Source organism: Colobus angolensis, unplaced genomic scaffold (assembly GCF_000951035.1).
Source record: "Colobus angolensis palliatus isolate OR3802 unplaced genomic scaffold, Cang.pa_1.0 Scaffold98, whole genome shotgun sequence".
In the NCBI taxonomy this organism is placed as follows: Eukaryota; Metazoa; Chordata; class Mammalia; order Primates; family Cercopithecidae; genus Colobus; species Colobus angolensis.
In genome coordinates, this window is record NW_012123820.1 from 4,350,473 (window position 1) to 4,370,438 (window position 19,966).

Genomic DNA, 19,966 nt, shown 5'->3' on the forward strand with positions numbered 1-19,966 from the left:
TCCCCCGCGGCCGCGCGGGTCGCCGTGCGGATGGCCGAGGGTTGGCGATGGTGCTTCGTGTGCCGAACTCCGGGTTTGCTCCGGGGACCGTTACTTCCTCGCTCGTTTCCTAGGAAGCCGAGAGCGCAGACTCGTGGGTTAAGGTGCCGGGATGCACGTTTGCCGCTTTCTTTTTTTCCCGGCGAAACTTGAGCTGTGAGGCCAGAAACACTAGGGACCAGAGCCCGACGGAATGAAGCCTCCGGGTCCACTTCTCATGGCCTTCCACCCTGGAGAAGGCACCATTTTAGCCCACCCAGCCGAATCTCCTACTGCCAGTTTTTTTCGGTCTTGTGCGCGTCCCTCCCCACCCCCCCACCCCGCGCCGGCTCTGCCCTGGCAGCTTCTGGATCTCTCTAGTTTGAGCCTCGTCCCTGCCTTCCAGCTTGTGGGACGTCTCTCACACTGCCCGTGCTTATTTTACCAGCCCCCAGGAACAAGATTTACGTGTTAAATACCTAATTTCATGGACTATGTGCCCCGGCTGTTCTAACCAAAACAGTCACGCGCCTGTTTCCCATCCTTTCCCTCTTGTGTTCCTGTTTTCCCGTCATATTTGGGAGTTAGTCTCTGTGAGTTTTGTTCCCGGGTATGCCAGACCAGAAGCCTACTAATTAAGGATCGTGCTAAAAAAAAAAAAAGTCTGCCTTTCATGCAAGAGAAATGGACTTAAGTGGTAATTAATGGAAGGCAGTGATTTGGGAAAATAAGGACACCAGCCTTTGGTGAGAGAGGAGTATCAGAACACTGCGAGACATTATTTGAGGGCTCTTGGTAAGAAAAGTAGAGGGGCAGAGCTTAAACTTGCTCAAAGATTGGTTTTCAGTATTTCGTGAAACGGTAAACTGAAGTTTTACTAGTATTTGTTAAAAGAGATGTGTGCAAATTTCTTGGATAGTGTGATTTAGGAGGAGGAGAATCCTATTACACGGTAGGTGAGTCAGGGTAGTTGCTTATGAGGGAAGCGAAGTTTGCATGATGGGATTGAGTGTCTCGTCTAGGCTGAGAATTTCCACTTCCAGTTTACCACCACGTTTCCAGCACTGTAATGAAATCTGATTTACACAGAGTATAGTATGATAAATGGAATGTTATTAATTGTACGCTGTTTCTGTATGCCGACTCCCCAGATACTTGATTCCAAGACAAAGTTCTTAATGCTGTATACCTTTTTAAATTGATGCTAGAGTCTAGATTGAATTTGTGTGCTGTTCTGTTCCATGAAGGAGAACTGGGGATGTTGCTTACAGTTGAGTGACAGGATAGTTGGAAGGGACCTTACGAGTTTACTATCCTGACTTCGTTTACGTTAAGGACTGAGAGAATATACCTCTACAGAGGCAGATCTAGTTAGGCAAAGCTCTGTGGAAGACCGAAGCCAGGTAGTATGCATAGCTCATACAGGAATTATTTACATGATAATTTCTTAGTGGTTGTGAAAATGAATTGTTGATTACTTTTTGAAAGAACACATTGGTTTTCCCATGGAAGAAGAAAACACTTTTTAAAAATTTCCTCAATAATGTAGCATTGGAAGGACTTGATATTTTAATTCAGAGCCTAATGTTAAAACTTAAGCAGTGTAGGCAAATGGACCGTGTTTTAAAGCAGGTGTAGTGTTTAGAGTGTAGTGTTTAGAGTCAACTCTTCTTGTTGTAGACGTAGACACTAGTTTTGTATTCCTGTGTGCTACTCATTTAAAACAGCTTCCTTTTTTGGCTTATAGTGTTATAACACCCTAATTTGTGAACCCTTATGATGAGTTTTTTCCATCAACCTTTATTTTGGAATTCAGTCTTTGAATAGGGCACAGTTGTTGTGACTTATGGAAGCTTAGTGGTGTGGAAGCAAAATTTTCTTCCAGTAAGCTGTTAAGTCTAACAAGTTGTTGATTTAACTCCTGTTAGTTACAGTGACATTCATAGTACTACTTTCAAGGTTTGGCATGTAATTAATATTTGCGTGGAGCTAGTTTTAGAGTTGAAAAGAGTTTTAAGCTTGAAAAAGATGACTATAGCTGATGATCTGTTGATGAGAATGCTTTGTTTTATCACATACAGATTTTTCTTTTTGCTGCTATTTTTTTTTTTGATATTTTGATATGTTTGATATGTAGCGTGGCCTTAACTTTATCGTGTTAATGTAACTGTTAAAAATATCCATCAAAACTGGTGGATCTGATATTCTGAAGCCTATAAAAATGTTTATATCAGACTTGCTGGCCGTTTGTTTTGGGGGTGTGCATTATCTTATTTGGAGAACTGAACTTTTAAAATGAGAATTTTACAGGTTGTCAAATTGCCAGGTTTTTTTTTTGTTTTGTTTTGTTTTTAAGCCTAAGAAATATAAGTGTCAAGGGTGCTGGGCTTACATCATCATCTGACTTGATAAACGTCATTTAATTACGAAATGCTAAGTTTCTTTCTGATGGCAATAATCAATTCATAGATGATCAGATTTATCTCACTTTCACTTCTCACATTTTTTTTGAGACAGAGAATATTAGCATGGGTATGGTCATGATCAATAACAAGGTAGACTGACCTTTGTAAGGTCTCATTTGGCTCTGGGATTCTACGCCTCTTTCCATTTTCAGCAAGGTTTCATGTTAAGATGGATGTTTAAAAGAGCACAGAAAAGAAGATCTGATGTAATGTGGAACTTTTAACAGCACTTTGACTACTTGATAGGCTTGGGAACATAACACACGCATAAGACAGAGTCCTGGCTTCAAGATGCTTATAACTTTGTGATCGACCTAAAGGAAGCATGATTATAGAACAGTTTGGTGTTTATGAGGTATTTTGATTTGCCCGGAAACGGGACAGCTAACCCATTAGGTAAACACTTATGAATGTTCAATGAAAAAAAAAAAGTACTTTAAAAAAATCATCTTTTAAAAGATTGAGATGTCTTCTTCCTTCCCTCCCTGTCCTTCCCTTCCTCTCTCTTTCTAGCTGTAAATCATTGACAAGTTATTTAACCTTGGAAACTTGAAGTTTCTCTTGTTTTAAAAAGACATAACATTACTACCTTGCTGATAGAGATCTTGTGAGGATTAAATGACAGAATAGAATAAAACACTTAGGAGAGTGCATGAAATATAGTAACACTCAAATGTTAGCATTTATTATATTGCACAGCATAAACTAACCAGGCTGATATTAGTGATTCTTAAATTCTACACCAATGTACTGAATAATTGAGTTTTCAAATTGACTTGCTGTATTTGTACTTAACATTTTTATATTGAGTCTTAGCCCAGTGATCTTCAAATATTTGTTAAATTTATATAAATATACAGATGATGAGTGTTCAGAATATTAGAATATAGTCAAATTAATTCAATTATATAATTGTATGGAACCTAGTTGACTATTCCCTTAATGATGTCCAGTGCATATTAAGATTTGGCAGTTCCATAAGGTCACTTAGAATGTTAGTGATTATACTGAAGATAGGAGTTGGGAGAAGGGACTCAAAATTTGCTTCTGCTTTAAGTTAATGATGATATCAGTTGGGTTCTGTAGTACATATTGCCTGTATGAGTCTTTCTGCATCCTAAACAGATATTTTTGGAAAGTAACACAAATTTAGAAGCAAGCAGAAAAGATCAAATCAATCTTTCTTGCAGCTATCTACATCAGAAATAAGAATTGGAAAAGCTGGGCAATTGTGTGTATTAATATATTTTACCTTGTTTATGTCACTTATACTTACATCTATTTACAATTTAGTAATTTGGCAATTCCCATGTATGTTTTGTATGTGTATAGTTAAGGGATAAAACTTATGGGTTACTGTTAATTACTTGAAAATTATTGGAGGGAAGCTTTTTATGACAATCATTGTTAAAAGAGAGCATTTTGACATTATGTAACTTTACCATTAAAAATTAGTGAGTAAATAATACATTGCTATAACATATTCTGTAATCTTAAAATCTTCATAAAAATTGACAAACACTACATGGTTTGCAAAGATGAGACAGTTAATAATTACTATTAATATGTAAATGTAGGTTAAAATCAAATAACCCTTAAGTCAATAATGAAACTTTAAAGACAGTTTTGTGTACCATACACACAGATCCCAAAAATCTGAGCACCATTAATCTGTCATATGTTTGATTACTTCATATATTTTTGTCTAAAATGGTCTTTAAATTGTTGAATCTATGTACTTTACTGAATTTTATAAAATTTATGATTTTTATTTATCAGAATAAACTCTGATATAGTTTAATTACTGATTTAACATCTGTTGTGAGGTTGGGCGCTGTCGCTCACGCTTATAATCCCAGCACTTTAGGAGGCTGATTACTTTAGGACAGATTACTTTAGGTCAGGAGTTTGAGACCAGCCTGGCCAACATGGTGAAACCCTGTCTTTACTAAAAATACAAAAATTAGCCGGGCATGGGGGCAGGACCCTGTAATCCCAGCTGCTCAGGAGGCTGAGGCAGGCAAATCGCTTGAACCCCAGGGGGAAGAGGCTGGAGTGAACTCTGACGGTGCCATTGTACTTCAGCCTGGGTGACAGAGCGAGACTCCGTCTCAAAAAAAAAAAAAAAAAATCTGTTATGAAACTTTGTTAAGGGTAGCTTCAAGGTTTTTTCCTAAAACAGTTACTAACTATAATGTAACTTACCAATTACAAATTTTAATGAGGGCTGCTTCCTATGAGTCTAGATATAGCCGTATTGCAGGTACTATAGTTGTTTTAGAAAGGATATCATATACTTATATTGTGAATTTTACCTGTTTTCTTTAGTATAGCATCCAGGAGATTGTTTTTCTTGCAAGACTATTGACTGCCCCCCATTCCTTCTGCTAAATAAGATGAGTAGGGAAGACCTGTTGCATTGTGAGTAGATATTCATAAACTGGAATGTGAGCCATGTGTAAAAGACTTTGGTTTCAACTTTAATGATAAAAACAAAAAAAAGATCAAACTTGTTCTTACTTTAAATAGGTTGGCTGTTGCACCGAATAGAGGCCCTTTAGGCTCTCAGCCTAGGTTTCATCATAAGAAATAAAATAACAGAAAAAGGGAGTGGGCCTGTAAATCGCTATTCTCAAATACCTCGAGCCTGCAAAGATAGGATGTGTGAGTTAAAATCATAGTTACTAGGGAATCTTTTTCAAAGCAAGGTGGCCAGGCCCCACTATGGACTTACTAGATCAACAGTTTTTGTTAAGACGGGTGAGGTTTGGAGTCCAAGGATTGGGACATTTGTATTTTGAAAGACAACATCAGATAATTCTTCTCTCGACAAGTGCTATTTATTATAGCATTTTCATTTATGATTTGACCAAATATTATCAATCTTCTGAAAGAAATGTGCTTCACTGTTTTGTTCACTGTTTGTATTCCCATGTGCTTGGCATGTAATAGGCACTCGTATTTATTTCAAGAGCTTCATGGCGAAATCAAGGTTAGTCCAAACCAGCATGTTTTAATAGAAATATAATGCAAGCCATGTAATTTCAAGTTTTCTTGATGCCACATTTAAAAAAAGAAGAAATAGGTAAAATTAATCTTATTTTATTTGACACGGTGTAACCAAAATATAATTTCAACGTGCAATTGTTATTAAAAACTGAGATATTTTACATTTTCTTTCATAGTAATTTTTTGAAATCCAGTAGATATATTATACTTACAGATCATTTCAGTTTGGACTAGCCACATTTAATGCACTTCGTAGTCAAGTGTGATATTCCTGGTGGCTACCAGTTTGGATAGTTCAAGTCCAGAGCTTTAATTGTCTCTAAAGTGGATTATGCCCTTTTGTGGTCTTTACCCATAAGGCCTAGAATGATGTTGTTCTTCCTTCCTACCTAATCAAATTCTGAAGGTCTTGGTTTAGGATTGACTTTCTCCAGGAAGGCCTCCCATCATCACTTCTTGCATACAATGAGAATGCAATTCTGTTTTCATTTTTTCATGCTTTCAGGTTTAGAACAGTCTTTGTTAAAGTGTTACTGTGAAACCCTAGTCTAAGAAGGTAGGTTTTTGGAAGAAGTACCATGGTTTAATACTTTTGGGAATAGGGTAAGCTAATGATATACCCCCTCATGGAAAGTTAAAATGTGAGTTAGTTTATTAATGGTCTAAGAAATTCTTCAGTAAAATATCCCATTTAACAAACTAATTAAACAAATTCTTGGGTGTAATATATATTATGTTACAGAAGCTGTGTTATGCAGAACACACTATAGGAATGTATTCTTAAAGAGATTTGTACTCTTGATAATTAGAAAAGGTTGATAGACTTAAAGATATTATTTGAGATAGTTCTCCACTGATTTTTCCTTTTAAAACAATTATTTTTCCTCTCTTCAGTTCTATTTCCCATTGCCTCACCCATTTTGAATTTGAGATGTTTGCAGAATTGACTTTCTAGGAGAATAGTAATCTTCTGCTTTGTTATTTCAAAATCAGCTGTATATTATTTACCTGTTTAGCTTAGCAGCTTCTGTGAGTTGTATTGTACTTTATGTATGACACATCTGACTCTGGAATTGAGTTTTATGAATGAAGTGGGTAAATTTAAGATAGTCTATTTTGTAATGGAAGTATGCTAATATAAAACTATGCAGGACTAGGACTCCAACTAAGTGTCTGAGAACATTATATAGAATGTCAGGAGTGTGCTTGACTCTTCTGTTGCTTCAATTCAGAAGAAAAAAATATTAATGAAATGCTAGTATTGGTAAACTGTAGTAAAATCCATTTAATATAGTAATTATGTGAATTATTCATGATAGATACGTTTGCTGTTACTGAAAATCTTAGGCCCTAGTTTTTGGAGATTATCAATAACATTTCTAATTTAGTTGTAGCTAGATTCTTAAAGTACTCAGCAATTATGGTGGCTATTTTGAAATTGTGCCTTTTTTTTTTTTTTTTAGACAGAGTCTTACTCTGTCGCCCAGGCTGGAGTGCAGTAGCGCGGTCTCCGCTCACTGCAAGCTCTGCCTCCCGGGTTCAAGCGATTCTCCTGTGTCAGCCTCCCAAGTAACTGGGACTACAGGTGCCTGCCAGCACAGCCGGCTGATTTTTTGTATTTTTAGTAGAGATAGGGTTTCACCATGTTAGCCAGGACGGTCTCGATCTCCTGACCTCGTGACCTGCTCGCCTTGGCCTCCCAAAGTGCTGGGATTACAGACGTGAGCCACCACGCCCAGCGAAACAGTGCATTGTTTATCAAGCTTGTTTTTCATGTAAAAGGATCTGGGCATTGATATATTTTCATTATATTTGTAGTTAATAGTAAAAATGTTTAAATGTCTTTTCATTATAGACTCAAACTCCCTCCTAATTTGATTTAGAGATAATCATTCATGGTTATACATTTAATTTAATACTGAGTCTAACAATAAACTGCCTAGTTTTTAAAACCTGCCTAGAGATACCCTACCTACTTTATTTTAAATGCAAAATAAAAAAGTGCTTCTCCATTCCTTTAATTTTTTGGAAGAGAGTCAAATGGAAGAAGGCATAAAGCTAACAGTTCTATACTTCTCTTTAAGGGCACAGGGCTAAAACATGATAGCAGCATTTCTCGCTAAATCATAAGCCTGCTTATGTTAATGACTACAGCAGTCACTCTAAAACGCTGCATTTCTGCTTGTTAAATTTAAAGGAAGTAAAAAATTACTGCCAACACAATCTTTGAGAAACATGCAAATAATGCAGTTGTATTTAATGTCAGCTTTTATAGTAGTTTCCCCATTCCTGTAAACAATTTTGAGGTTGTAAGTATATGATTATCTTGATGCAGTTTTTCTGCCTAGTTCATATTAAAAGCAGAGTGAGCTTCAATATTGAAATAACAGTAAGGGAATGTCTATTCTTTTTCAAGGTGTTGCATTGTTGATTGTTGTATACTAGTACAGTGCCAAAGGATTTATAATTTTTGTCTTTTAAACTGGTATAGACCCTACAGTTGACTGATTTTGAATAACAAAAAGGCATATCAAGTTTAGAATTAGTAATACTAATTAGCAGGAAATGAGACTATCTAGATTGACATTCTTTTCTGTATTTAAGAAAATAAAATTAAGAAATAGATTATGTTGGCAGTTTTCAATGAAAAAAGATTTTCAACTTTTAGATTCTTAAAGTACTCAGCAATTATGGTGACTATTTTGAAAGTGTACATTGTTTATCAAGCTTGTTTTTCATGTAAAAGGATCTGGACATTGATATATTTTCATTATATTTATAGTTAACAGTAAAAATGTTTAAATATGTAAGTAGAGCTGATGAAATTTGTGTTTGGCATCCCCAAAAGTCCCTTTTCCTTCAAAAGCTTTAATCCTGTTAGCATCTCTTTAAATATAAAAACAAATTTCAAGTTCCCTAAGAAAAATACATGGTTTTCTTTGAGGATACTACTGTTGCTTTGCTGCCCTCTACAGTCATCTAAAATAGTCACTCTAGATTTTTCTCCCATCAGATACTTACAATACTTCCCTGACCTATGTATGAACTTTATATTTCAGGAATGGGTTAAGTAATTTTTACTATTACAGTAGAAGTAAAGTTTAGTCACAGATCAAAGTTTATGATCTATATCTGTCATGCAAAAAAAAAAAGGACTTAGAGATTTGAGCAAGGGATAAATTGGGGACTACTGAGCAACAACCATGTGCTAGGGAGTATAAAGGATACCACTGTGGAATGAGGCATGTTGGCCGTCTAAAGCTTATGAACTCATGAGTACGATTAATGGCTTATATATAAAATGCTTGTATATAAAATGACATTTGTAACAACATGCCAAGTAATATGATATAGTTTACAGAAATATTAGTAAGGACTGGAAGAGTTAAAAATGAGACTTTTGAGGTATGTCTTCAAGAGTTCAGACAGAAAAACAGGGTGGTTTCAAACATATTTAAAACACAAAGCAGGCTGGATGCTGTGGCTCACGCCTGTAATCCCTTAGAGGCTGAGGCAGGAGGATCGTTTGAACCCAATTCTTTGAGACCAGCCTGGGCAACATAGTGAGACCTCATCTCTACCAAATAAATAAATAAATAAATAAATAAATAACCAGGCATGGTGGAGGCCACCTGTAGTAGCAGCTACTCAGGAGGATAAGGTGGGAGGATTGCTTGAGCCCGAAAGGTGGAGGCTCTAGTGAGCTAAGATTTTGCCTCTCTGTATTCCATCCTGGACAGTAGGGCAAGACTCTGTCTCACCAAAAAAACCAAAAAACAAAACAACCCCACAACCCTACAAAGCATCTGTTACCTAGAAAGGACTCTGCTAGGCTCCTTGGAATCTTTGCCCTTAAGAAATGTAAAACTTAATTGTCAGGACATTGGAATGAAAGATGTCTTTCTCTGTGTATATGTGTGTGTGTTTGTGTGTGTGTATTAAACCCAGTTCTCTGCCTGTTTCCTCCCCTGTTAAATTGGCTCAATAATATTTTCTTCACAGAATTGCTATGAAATTAAATTGCAATAAAGTGCTATGTAAATACAACAAACAATACAGTGAACAAAAATGACTTGTCTTATGTTAGAAATTTAAACAACATATTGTCAGATTATAGAAAGAGGACCAATTTAGGGATGGAAGAAGACTTAGAGGAGTTAATTTTCCAGCTGAATCTTGAAGGAATAGCTTAGATTTCCATTTGTGAGGGAAGGTCAATGAAAAAGAGGGTGTTCCAAGTTAAAAAGACCACTGAGATGAGAGCTCTAGAAGGAATTAGTGTTCTCATGTAACTCAAGCATGAACTTTATGGAGGGAAGTCATGGATTTGTAAATACTTTGCTGAGGAGGTTAGACTGTGGTAACCACTGAGGAGCTTTTGAAGGCAGGTAACTGTTGAGTCCATCCATGACTTGGTAGATTGTATAGCTCTGGCAGAAATGTAAAGGATATATTGGAGCTATGACAAGACGAGGAGCTTTTGAAGGCAGGTAACTGTTGAGTCCATCCATGACTTGATAGATTGTATAGCTCTGGCAGAAATGTAAAGGATATATTGGAGCTATGACAGACAAGTGAAGGTGACAACCATTGTGATGTTCCATGAAAAGAGAGGATTACAGAGATAAATGGCAGTTTTGCAAAGGGATTTGAAGGGAGGCTTGGATCTGACAAGTAGATGATACGGTGTTTGGATATCATTGTGGGTGAGGAAGGAGTTAGATATGAACCAACTTGGAATAACTAGGAATAACTAGGAAAGGATGATGAGATGATTGATTAGTCAATCCAGTAAGGTTTCGCATGCATTTGTGGTGCAGTTTTGAGCTGTAGCTGGAAATTTGTGAGAGGTGGGGATAGGAGGGTGAGGCACGAGGGGTAGGAGGTAGATTGTGAAACTGGCAATTATCAGGATTGAGGTATTTGCATTGGATAAGCTGTTTCAGAGAGAGAAGGGAACACAGGCAGAAGAGAGAGAAGGAGAGAAGAAAGAAAAGTGGAAAGAGGGAAGGGAATAGTGGATGGGGCCAGAAATTTTTTTTAGATGGAGGTATTTTGATTGGATAAGCTATCAGAGGGAGAGAGGAGAAAAATACAAGGAAAAATCTTAGTTGATAAATAAATGAATACATTTAGTAGAGGTGAGGGCATTCATGACTCTTAGTAATTTTAGTAAAAGTGGTTAGGAGAAAAATGTCATCTTAAAGCAGAGGTCCCCAACTTTTTTGGCACCAGGGACTGGTTTTTCGGAAGCCAATTTTCCCATGGACTGGGGTTAGGGGAAGTGGATGGTTTTGGGATAATTGAAGTGCATTACATTTATTGTGTAGTTTATTATTATTACATTGTAATATATAGTGAAATAATTATACAGCTCACTGTAATATAGAATCAGTGGGAGCCCAGAGCTTGTTTTCCTGCAACTAGACAGTCCTGTCTGGGGGTGATGGGAGATAGTGACAGATCATCAGGCATTAGATTCTTGTAAGGAGTGCACAACCTAGATACCTCACATGTGCAGTTCTCAGCAGGGTTCGTGTTCCTATGAGAATCTAATGCTGCTGCTGATCTGATAAGAGGCAGAGCTCAGGCAGTAATACAAGCAATGGGGAGCAGTTGTAAATACAGATAAGAGATGGGGAGTGACTAGTAAATACACATGAAGCTTCACTTGCTTGCCCACCAGTCACTTGCTGCTGTGCAGTCCAATTCCTGACAGTCCACTGACTCGTACAGGGGTTGGAGACCCCTGTCTTAAAGGATTAAGAAATGACAGGATAGTGAAGAAGTAGAGTAGGGACAACTCTTGGGAAAGAAAGGAAAGAGAAAAAAGTAATTTGTGAGGGAAAAAGACTATGTCAGTTGTTATGGACTGAAAGTTTGTGTTCCCCTTTTCCCGCAAATCCATATGTTGAGCTCCCAACCTTCAATATGATGGTATTAGGGGGCATAGGGCCTTTGGGAAGTAATTAGGTTTAGATGAGGTCAGGAGGGTAGAGCCTCATGATTTGATTAGTGTCCTTATAAGAAGAGGAACACACTAGAGCTGTTTCTCTCCATCATACAAGGATATAGCAGAAAAGCAGGCATCTGCATGCCAGGAAGAGGGCCGTCACCAGGAACCTGATAATGCTGGCACCCTTGTCTCAGACTTTTATGACCCAGAGCTGTAAGAAAGAGTATAAGCCAGCTAGTCTATGGTATTTTGTTACAGCAGCCCAAGCCAAGACATCAGTCAAGGTTTTATTCACAAACATCAGAAACTTATCCCATGGTTAAAAGACAGTTTTTTGAAAGATATTGGATGCTTCAGGTATGGAAATCAAGAACTGAAAGAAGGTAGGCATCTAGAACTATATCCAGAACCATAGCTAAGATACTATATTGAGGGTCAGTTTGTCAGTTTGTCAGTTTATTACCTGCTCTCTCCTGGATGGTGGATATTATAGCCTTATTTCTGACACTGGCATTATTGCTCATAGAAACTGGATGTTGTTGCCATAGCCCAAGAAAATATATTGTCCGGAAGTGTCCACTATAGAAAGTTGAAAAACTTTTTAAAAAAATTTATATGATGAGACTTCTGTGTCTTTGGGAGAGAAGCAGGAGAAGCTCATTGATATGGCAAGGTCAAGGAAAAGAGATAAGTGGAAACATTAAAAAAATAGATGAGAGAGGCTGGTATTAGAAATGGAAGACACTTTCTACTAGATAAGGAAGAGAAAATGATAGGTGAAGATGTTGAGACACTTCTAGGTGTGAGAGGGAAGTTACAAAAAGGTTTTGTTCTTTAGTGATTTAAGTGATAAACTTTTAGAATGAGTGTGGAGTGATGTTGGGACTTAGGATAGAACCTGTGGTGAAAAATGGAATAAGACATCGACTAAGAATGAATGAAATGAGTCAGTGTTGAAGGCATGAATTGGCATAACATGAACTTGTGAAACGTGAAAGATGGTGTGGAGGCAGTAGTAAGTTTATGTTAATGGCTGTTAATATTTAGTTGAGCACTAGGTCTACCAGAGACTGTTCTAGGTACTGTGAAAGACTAACCGATAAAGAACAAAATGTGTTCTGGGAACCAGTTGGATTTACGTATGGAAAGAAGTAGAATAGAGTCAGACCGAGTGCTTTTTGAATATGATGTGATAGGGTGTCTGAAAGTTTGAGAACAGAGGGGTGATATAAGGAAGGTAGGATTTAAGAAATACAGATATTATTGAGGCCTGAATTAGGGTTGTAATGGTAGAAAGGAAGGGAAAGGTTTAGAAACGAGATAATTAAAAGGTAAAATAATACTTCTTAATGATTTTAGGGTATAAGAAATGGAGGAAAATCAGTGATTTTGGAGTTTTCAGACAGATAGTGCTTATGACAATTCACACTCCCACCAGTAGTGTTTGAGAGTTTCAGTTGCTCTACATCCTCACCAGTCCTTTGTAAAATCAGTATTTTTCTTTTAACCATTCTGGTTAGCATGTAATGGTGATGATGATTTTAATTTGTAATTCCCTTATGATTGAGATTTAAGATTATGGGCCATTTGAATATCCTCTTTTGTGAAGTGCCTGTTCATTCGTTATCCTTTTTACTCAGTTACGTTGTCTTTCATCTTTTTATGGGTTCCTAGGAATTGTTTATATATGCTAAATATGAACCCTTTGTTAATCATATGTGTTGCAAATATTTTCTACTCTGACCATTTTACTCTATGAATGGTTTCTGTTAATAAAAAGCAGTTCCTTCATATCTATCTGTGTAGTCAAAACCAGTCTTTTTCTTTACAATTAATTTGTTGTGTTTTTGTTTACGACATCTTTCTCTAGCACACCATCATGAATTTTTTTTCTGCTAGAATCTTTATTTACCTTTACTCCTTTACTGTAGTACATCTAAAGTTTATTTTTGTGATTATATAAGATAGGGTTCATATTTTTCCCCCATTTACTAATCAGCCATCACCATTTATGGAAAAGACTCTCTGCTGTACAATGCTGGTTTTATAATAAATCAAGTAGCCATATATGCCTGGGGTTTTTTTGGACTCTGTTCCAGTGGTCCATTTTTCTATCTTTGTATAAGTATCATAATGTCTCATTATAGCTTTATAATAGATCCTCATATTGGGTGGAGTAAGCTCACCTATTCAGGTTTATTGTACTTGGTCTTGTTCCTTTTTCCTTTCCACATAAAATTTAGTGGCAGTTTATTAATCTTCATAAAAAGCCTGCAGGATATTTAGTGGGAGTTCATTAAATTTATATGGATTAATGTGGGGCTAGATTTGGCATCTTTCTAATGCTGAGTCTTCCAATCCATGAACCTAGTTTCTCTCTCTATTTATTGAGGTTTTCCTTAAATGAAACTTTCTGGTTTGTTCTGTGTGTAGAAGTCTTATATAACTACAAATTGTAGATTAAACTTAATCTGATTTTAATTATAGATTTATTTCAAGTTATTTGGCTTTTTGATGTTATAAATAATATTTATAAAATGTTTTCTCACTGTTGTGGCCATGTAAAATGCAATACATTTTGGTACTGTGACCTTATGTAAAGAGACCTTGCTTAATTTCACTTATTTCTAATACTTTGTGGAATCTTTTGGATTTTCCGTCTATATAAGCATGCCATCTACAATGATGAAGCCCTGTTTCTCTTCAATGATTGTATTGTTTTTCTTTTCCTTTGCCTTATTGCAGTGACTATTACAGTGACTAGGACCTCCAGTATGATGTTAAAGTGGTGACTACAAGCATTGTTGCATGTGTAATCTCAGAGGTAAAAGTGTTCAGCATTTCAAAATTACGTATTTTTTTTTGTAGTGTTTTAAAAAAACAGAAGACACCAGGCCAGGTGCTGTGGCTCACGCCTGTAATCCCAGCACTTTGGGAGACCAAGGCACGTGGATCACTGGAGGTCAGGAGTTCAAGACCAGCCTGGCCAACATGGCGAAATCCCATCTCTACTAAAAATACAAAAATTAGCCTAGTGTGGTGGCACACACCTGTAATCCCAGCTACCTGGGACACTGAGGCAGGATAATCACTTAAGCCCAGGAGGTGGAGGTTGCAGTGAGCGGAAATTGTGCCACTGTACTCCAGCCTGAGCAGCAGAGCCAGACTCTGTCTCAAAAAATAATAAATAAAATTTAAAAAAAAATAGCCTTTTTAAAATTTATTTTAATTTTTTTTTTTTGAGACAGAGTCGTCTTCTGTTGCCCAGGCTGGAGTGCAATGTCACTATCCCAGCTCACTGCAACTTCCGACTCCCGGATTCAAGTGATTCTCCTGCCTCAGTCTCCTGAGCAGCTGGGATTACAGGCGCCCGCCATCACGCCCGGCAAATTTTTGTATTTTTAGTAGAGACGGTGTTTCACCGTGTTGGGCAGGCTTGTCTTGAACTCCTGACCTCGAGCAGTCCACCTCCCTCAGCCTCCCATAGTGTTGGGATTACAGGTGTGAGCCACTGTGCCTGGCAGAAGAAGCCTTTTTCTCAGGTTAGGGAGGTACTATAGTTTTGGATATTTGACTCTGCCAAGCCTCATGTTGAAATTTGATCCTCAGGGTTGGAGGTGGGGGTCTGTTGGAAGGTGTTTTTGTTGCAGGGCAGATCCCCTGATGAATAGAGTAATGCTCTCCCTCGGGTGGTAGAGGGAAATGAGTGAGTTCTCACTCTTATTAATTCCTGCAAGAGCTGGTTGTTAAAAAGAGTCTGGCACCTCCTCTCTAACTTTGTTGCTTCCCGTCTTGCCATGTGATCTCTGCACACACCATCTGTCCTTTGCCTTCTGCATGAATAAAAGTGTCCTAAGGCTCTCATCAGATACCCGGTCCTAAACTTTTTCAGGTATCAGAATTGTGAGCCAAATAAACCTTTTTTCTTTATAAATTACCCAGTCTCAGGTATTCCTTTATTGCAACACAAAATGGACTAAAGCAGGGAGTTTCTTTCTGTTCCCATTTTTTCCAAGAATTTTTATCGTGACTGGGTACTTAATTTTATCAAATGTTAAGTTGAGGATATGATTTTTTCCCCATTTTTAAAATAATATGGTAAATTACCACCTATGGGCCCATCATGCTTCTCCTATACAGCTCTACTGATGGTGAATTACATTTATAAAAATATTAAACCATTATTGTGTTTCTGGAGTAATCTCAGTTTGTTTTTGATGAATATATCCTTTATTATATCACTGGATTCTATTTGCTGTTTTATTTTCTTTCCACCTATGTTAATGAATTGCATTGGCCTCAAATTTTTCTTTCTTAAAATGCTTTTGCCTTCTTTTGGTGTCAGGGCTATGCTGGACTCATTAAAAAGTTGGGAAGTGTTCATCTTTTTTTTTTGTCTTGTGTAAGAGTTTAAGATTGATAATTTTTTTCTTTGTTTTGCAGAATTCATCTGAGCATGTAGTTTTCTTTTTAAGGGAAGGATTTTTAATTACAGATTTAATATTTTAGTAATTATAGTACTAGTCAGATTGATGGTGAATTTTTTAGTTTTACCTCTTATATTCAGCTCTATGATCCATTTTGATATAAATTTTGTATATGGTGGAAGGAAAGAGTCTAACATCATTTTTTAATATGGATATCTAGTTGTTGCAGGAACATTTGTTGAAAAGATTCTTTCCTCCATTGAATTGACTTGGTACTCTTCAAAAATAAATTGATGATAAATGTGATGGTTTATTTCTGGACTCAGTACTGTTCTGTTGATTCATATATCTTATTCTAGTGTCACATAGTTTTGATTAGTTTCAGTCATACAGTTTTAATCACTGTAGTTTTGAAGAGAGTCTTGAAATTGGGCAGTGTTCGTCCTCCAATTTTATTTTTTCAAGTTTGTTTGGTTATTACTAGACTCTTTAGTTTCCATATAAATTTCAGGTTTAATTTGTTAATTTCAGCAATTGTGCCAGGTAGGATTTGGATAAGAGAATATGTTGAATCTGTAGATTAGTTTGGAGACTGTTGCCATTTTAACAGTATTAAGTCTGTTGATACATGAACATGGGATAAGTTTACATTTATTTAGGCTTTCTTTAATTTCTTTTAACATAGTTTCATAATTTTCAGTGTAAGCTTTACATTGTTGAATTTTTTCATATTTACTTTTGTTGGTATTGTCAGTGGCATTACTTTCTTAATTTCATTTTTGGATTGTTTATTCCTAGTCTTTAGAAATGCAGTTGAATTTTGTGTATTAATCTTGTATTCTTCAACCCTGATGAACTGTTGTATTAGTTCTAATAGACTCTTCCTCCTGAAATATCTTTTCAGTCCCCTCTCCCAAGACAATGCCACACTGTTTACATTAAAGGAGAAATACTTAAAAGAATTCCATTTTATCACAGAGCATATACAGAAGGATGCATTTGGAGCTGAGAGGCAATACATTGATAATGTACACATTTCCATAGTGTGAATGTATTTTAAAGGTGTTCATGCACAAGATTAGAAGCTAAGTATTATGTGTGTGGTTTTTTGATTTTTTTTTTTTTGAGACGGAGTTTTGCTCTTGTTGCGCAATGTTACTTAAGCTGAAGTGCAATGGCGTGATCTCAGCTCACTGCAACCTCCGCCTTCCAGGTTCAAGCGGTTCTCTTACCCCAGCCTCCTAAGTAACTAGGATTACAGGCACGTGCCACCACGCCCGGATAATTTTTTTAAATTAGAAACGGGGTTTCACCGTGTTAGCCAGGCTGGCCTCGACCTTCTAACCTCAGGTGATCCGCCTGCCTCAGCCTCCAAAAGTGCTGGGATTACAGGCATGAACCACCATGCCTGGCCTTATGTATCTCTTAAACCAAATGAAATGAAAAAATGTTTATATTATTGCCTTTTTAGAAACTTTGAGAGTTATACATATTAATTCATGTAACTAAAACATTTAAATATTTGGATAGTGGATGGAATGTAAAAACAATGTAAACAATTGTTTTAAAACCTCTCTTAGTCTGTTTTTAGTGTGTCATAACTTGCATTGACTTGTCACTTATGTGAAACACTTATTCTGTAGATGCTGATCTACTGCTTTAGAATATCAAAATGTGACAATTACTTTATTTCATTGGATATAAATTGTCATTGATTAAAAGATATGATTTTATTAAGGAAAGGAAAAGACAACAAAAACAAACTGACAATACTTTTGTATCACTTACAATTTTTATTTTACATATTTTGACTTATTTTATCTTTACTATACTTTTATTTCATACAAGGAAGGAAAAGACAAAACAAAAAACTATGACAATAATTTTATATCACTTGTAATTTTTATTTTGTGTGTATTGACTTATTTCATATTTACTATACTTTTATACTTGTCAATATTTCACCCATAGGCATAGTTTTAAAAATCATCATAATATGTGTGCATACATGAAAATGGAAATTTAAGTGGATAATATTTAAGGTACTCCTATTTTTAATATTCGGAGTCTTACTTTTTTGTATTGCTTTTTCCTTTCTGTGCTTTTTCCTCAGTGCTATGAGGAGTTATTTGATGCTGTCTTTCATAAAATGTACGTTAAAAGATCACCAAGACTACCCTCAGATTCAGTAATTCTCTGGGGCCTTACAGGACTCAGAAGAGTCATAAGCAAGGCTATGATTTATGACATATAAAAGATACCAAGCACAATCAGCAGTGGGGCCAGAGGCAAAGTCTTGGAAAAACCAGGAACAAGATTCCACAGTCCTTTTCCAGAGTCACACAAGATGGATTCAGTTCCCTCAGGAACAAGTTGTGACATTTATGAAATGTTACCAACCACAGAAGCTCTTTAGAGACTAGTGACCCAGTGAACAGAGTTTTCATTTGGGGCTGATAATGAGAGTACTCCCTGCCTAACATATACCCATATTCCAGACTCCTAGAAGGAAAGTAGTTATTCAGCATAAACCATATTTGAACAAAGAGTGAACTATCATCAGTTAATAGTAGAACCCCTCCCCAAATCTAAGTTCACCAATGCCAGTTAAGGGCTAATTTTGCAGGAAGGCTTTTTTTTTCAAGGATAGCCATCATGCTTGCTATGTTAACTCATTAGTACACAAAAGACAATAGTCACTGAGATTTTTCTTACAAAGCTCTAATAGCCATTCTGTAAGTTTTCATTCTGGTGCTGTCCTCATCATACCAGAAGAAATTAGTGGAACATAGGGTTCTCATTGACTTAAAAGTCATAAGTTGTAAGTGTTACATACTATCAGTCATGCCACTATGAATAATAAACAAGTTTGCATATACATAGACCACCTATGTCTCTAATTTAGAGACATTGGGGGTGAAATCTTCATCTTGGAGTCGATGAAAAAAAGGAACCTAAAGTTGCTTTTCAAAAAAGATTTCGTGTTATATTGAGTTATATATTCAAGAACTTAAAGAGATTCGAAGGCTAATGAATATTTGCTGTTGAGGTACTTAATGGAAATTATGGTGGAAGAAAAGAGTGTGGTTGGATTATAGTATTATAGTATACATTTCTGGGGTCTACATTTGATCAGCTTCTGTTCAGAAGGCAGATGAAAGAACAAGTTGCCAAATAGTGCAGAAAAAGACTCCAGACATCTAATCTGGTTATGTTCAGCCTCCTTCCTGTTCCCTTACCCTTACTTTTTTCAACAGTTTTACATACTGATATGGTTTAGTGGTGTCCTCACCCGAATCTCATCTTGAATTCCCATGTGTTGTGAGAGGGACCCAATGGGAGGTAATTGAATCATGGGGGCAGGTCTTTCCTGTGATCTCCTTGTGGTAGTGAGTAAGTCTCATGAGATCTGATGGTTTTACAACAGAGTTTCTCTGCACAAGCTCTCTATGCCTGTAGCCATCCACGTAAGATGTGACTTGCTCCTTGTTGCCTTCCACTGTGATTTGTGAGGCTTCCCAGGCCACCTGAAACTGTGAGTTCTCCATTAAGCCTCTTTACTTTGTAAATTGCTCAGTCTCGGGTATGTCTTTATCAGCACCGTGAAAACAAACTAATACAGTAAGTTGGTGTCAGTAGAGTGGGGCATTACTGAAAAGATACCTGAAAATGTGGAAGTGACTTTGGAACTGGGTACCAGGCAGAGGTTGGAACAGTTTGGAGGGCTCAGAAGAAGACAGGAAAATGTGGAAAAGTTTGAAACTTCCTAGAGACTTGTTGAATAGTTTTGCCCAAAATGCTGATAATGATATGGACAGTAAAATCCAAGCTGAGGTGGTCTCAGATGGAGATGAGGAACCTGTTGGAAACTGGAGCAAAGGTGACTCTTGTCACGTTTCTGCAAAGATTCTGGCAGCATTTTGCTCCTACCCTAGAGATTTGTGGAACTTTGAGGTTGAGAGAGTTGATTTAGAGTATCTGGTGGAAGAAATTTCTAGGCAGCAAAGCATTCGAGAGGTGACTTGGGTGCTATTAAAGGCATTTAATTTTAAAGGAAAACAGACCATGCAAGTTTGGAAAATTTGCAGCTT

The 19,966-nt window shown here is 36.7% G+C and overlaps 1 protein-coding gene across 1 annotated transcript in view; it reads left to right on the forward strand.

Annotated features, from left to right (window-relative positions):
• The first annotated feature begins 30 nt into the window (after positions 1-30).
• PVRL3 (poliovirus receptor-related 3) overlaps positions 31-19,966 on the forward strand; it is a 119,516-nt gene continuing 99,580 nt past the window's right edge. The window contains exon 1 of the mRNA XM_011932758.1: positions 31-133. Within this exon, the coding sequence (XP_011788148.1) occupies positions 31-133 (103 nt within the window). The remainder of the gene's footprint in view (positions 134-19,966) is intronic.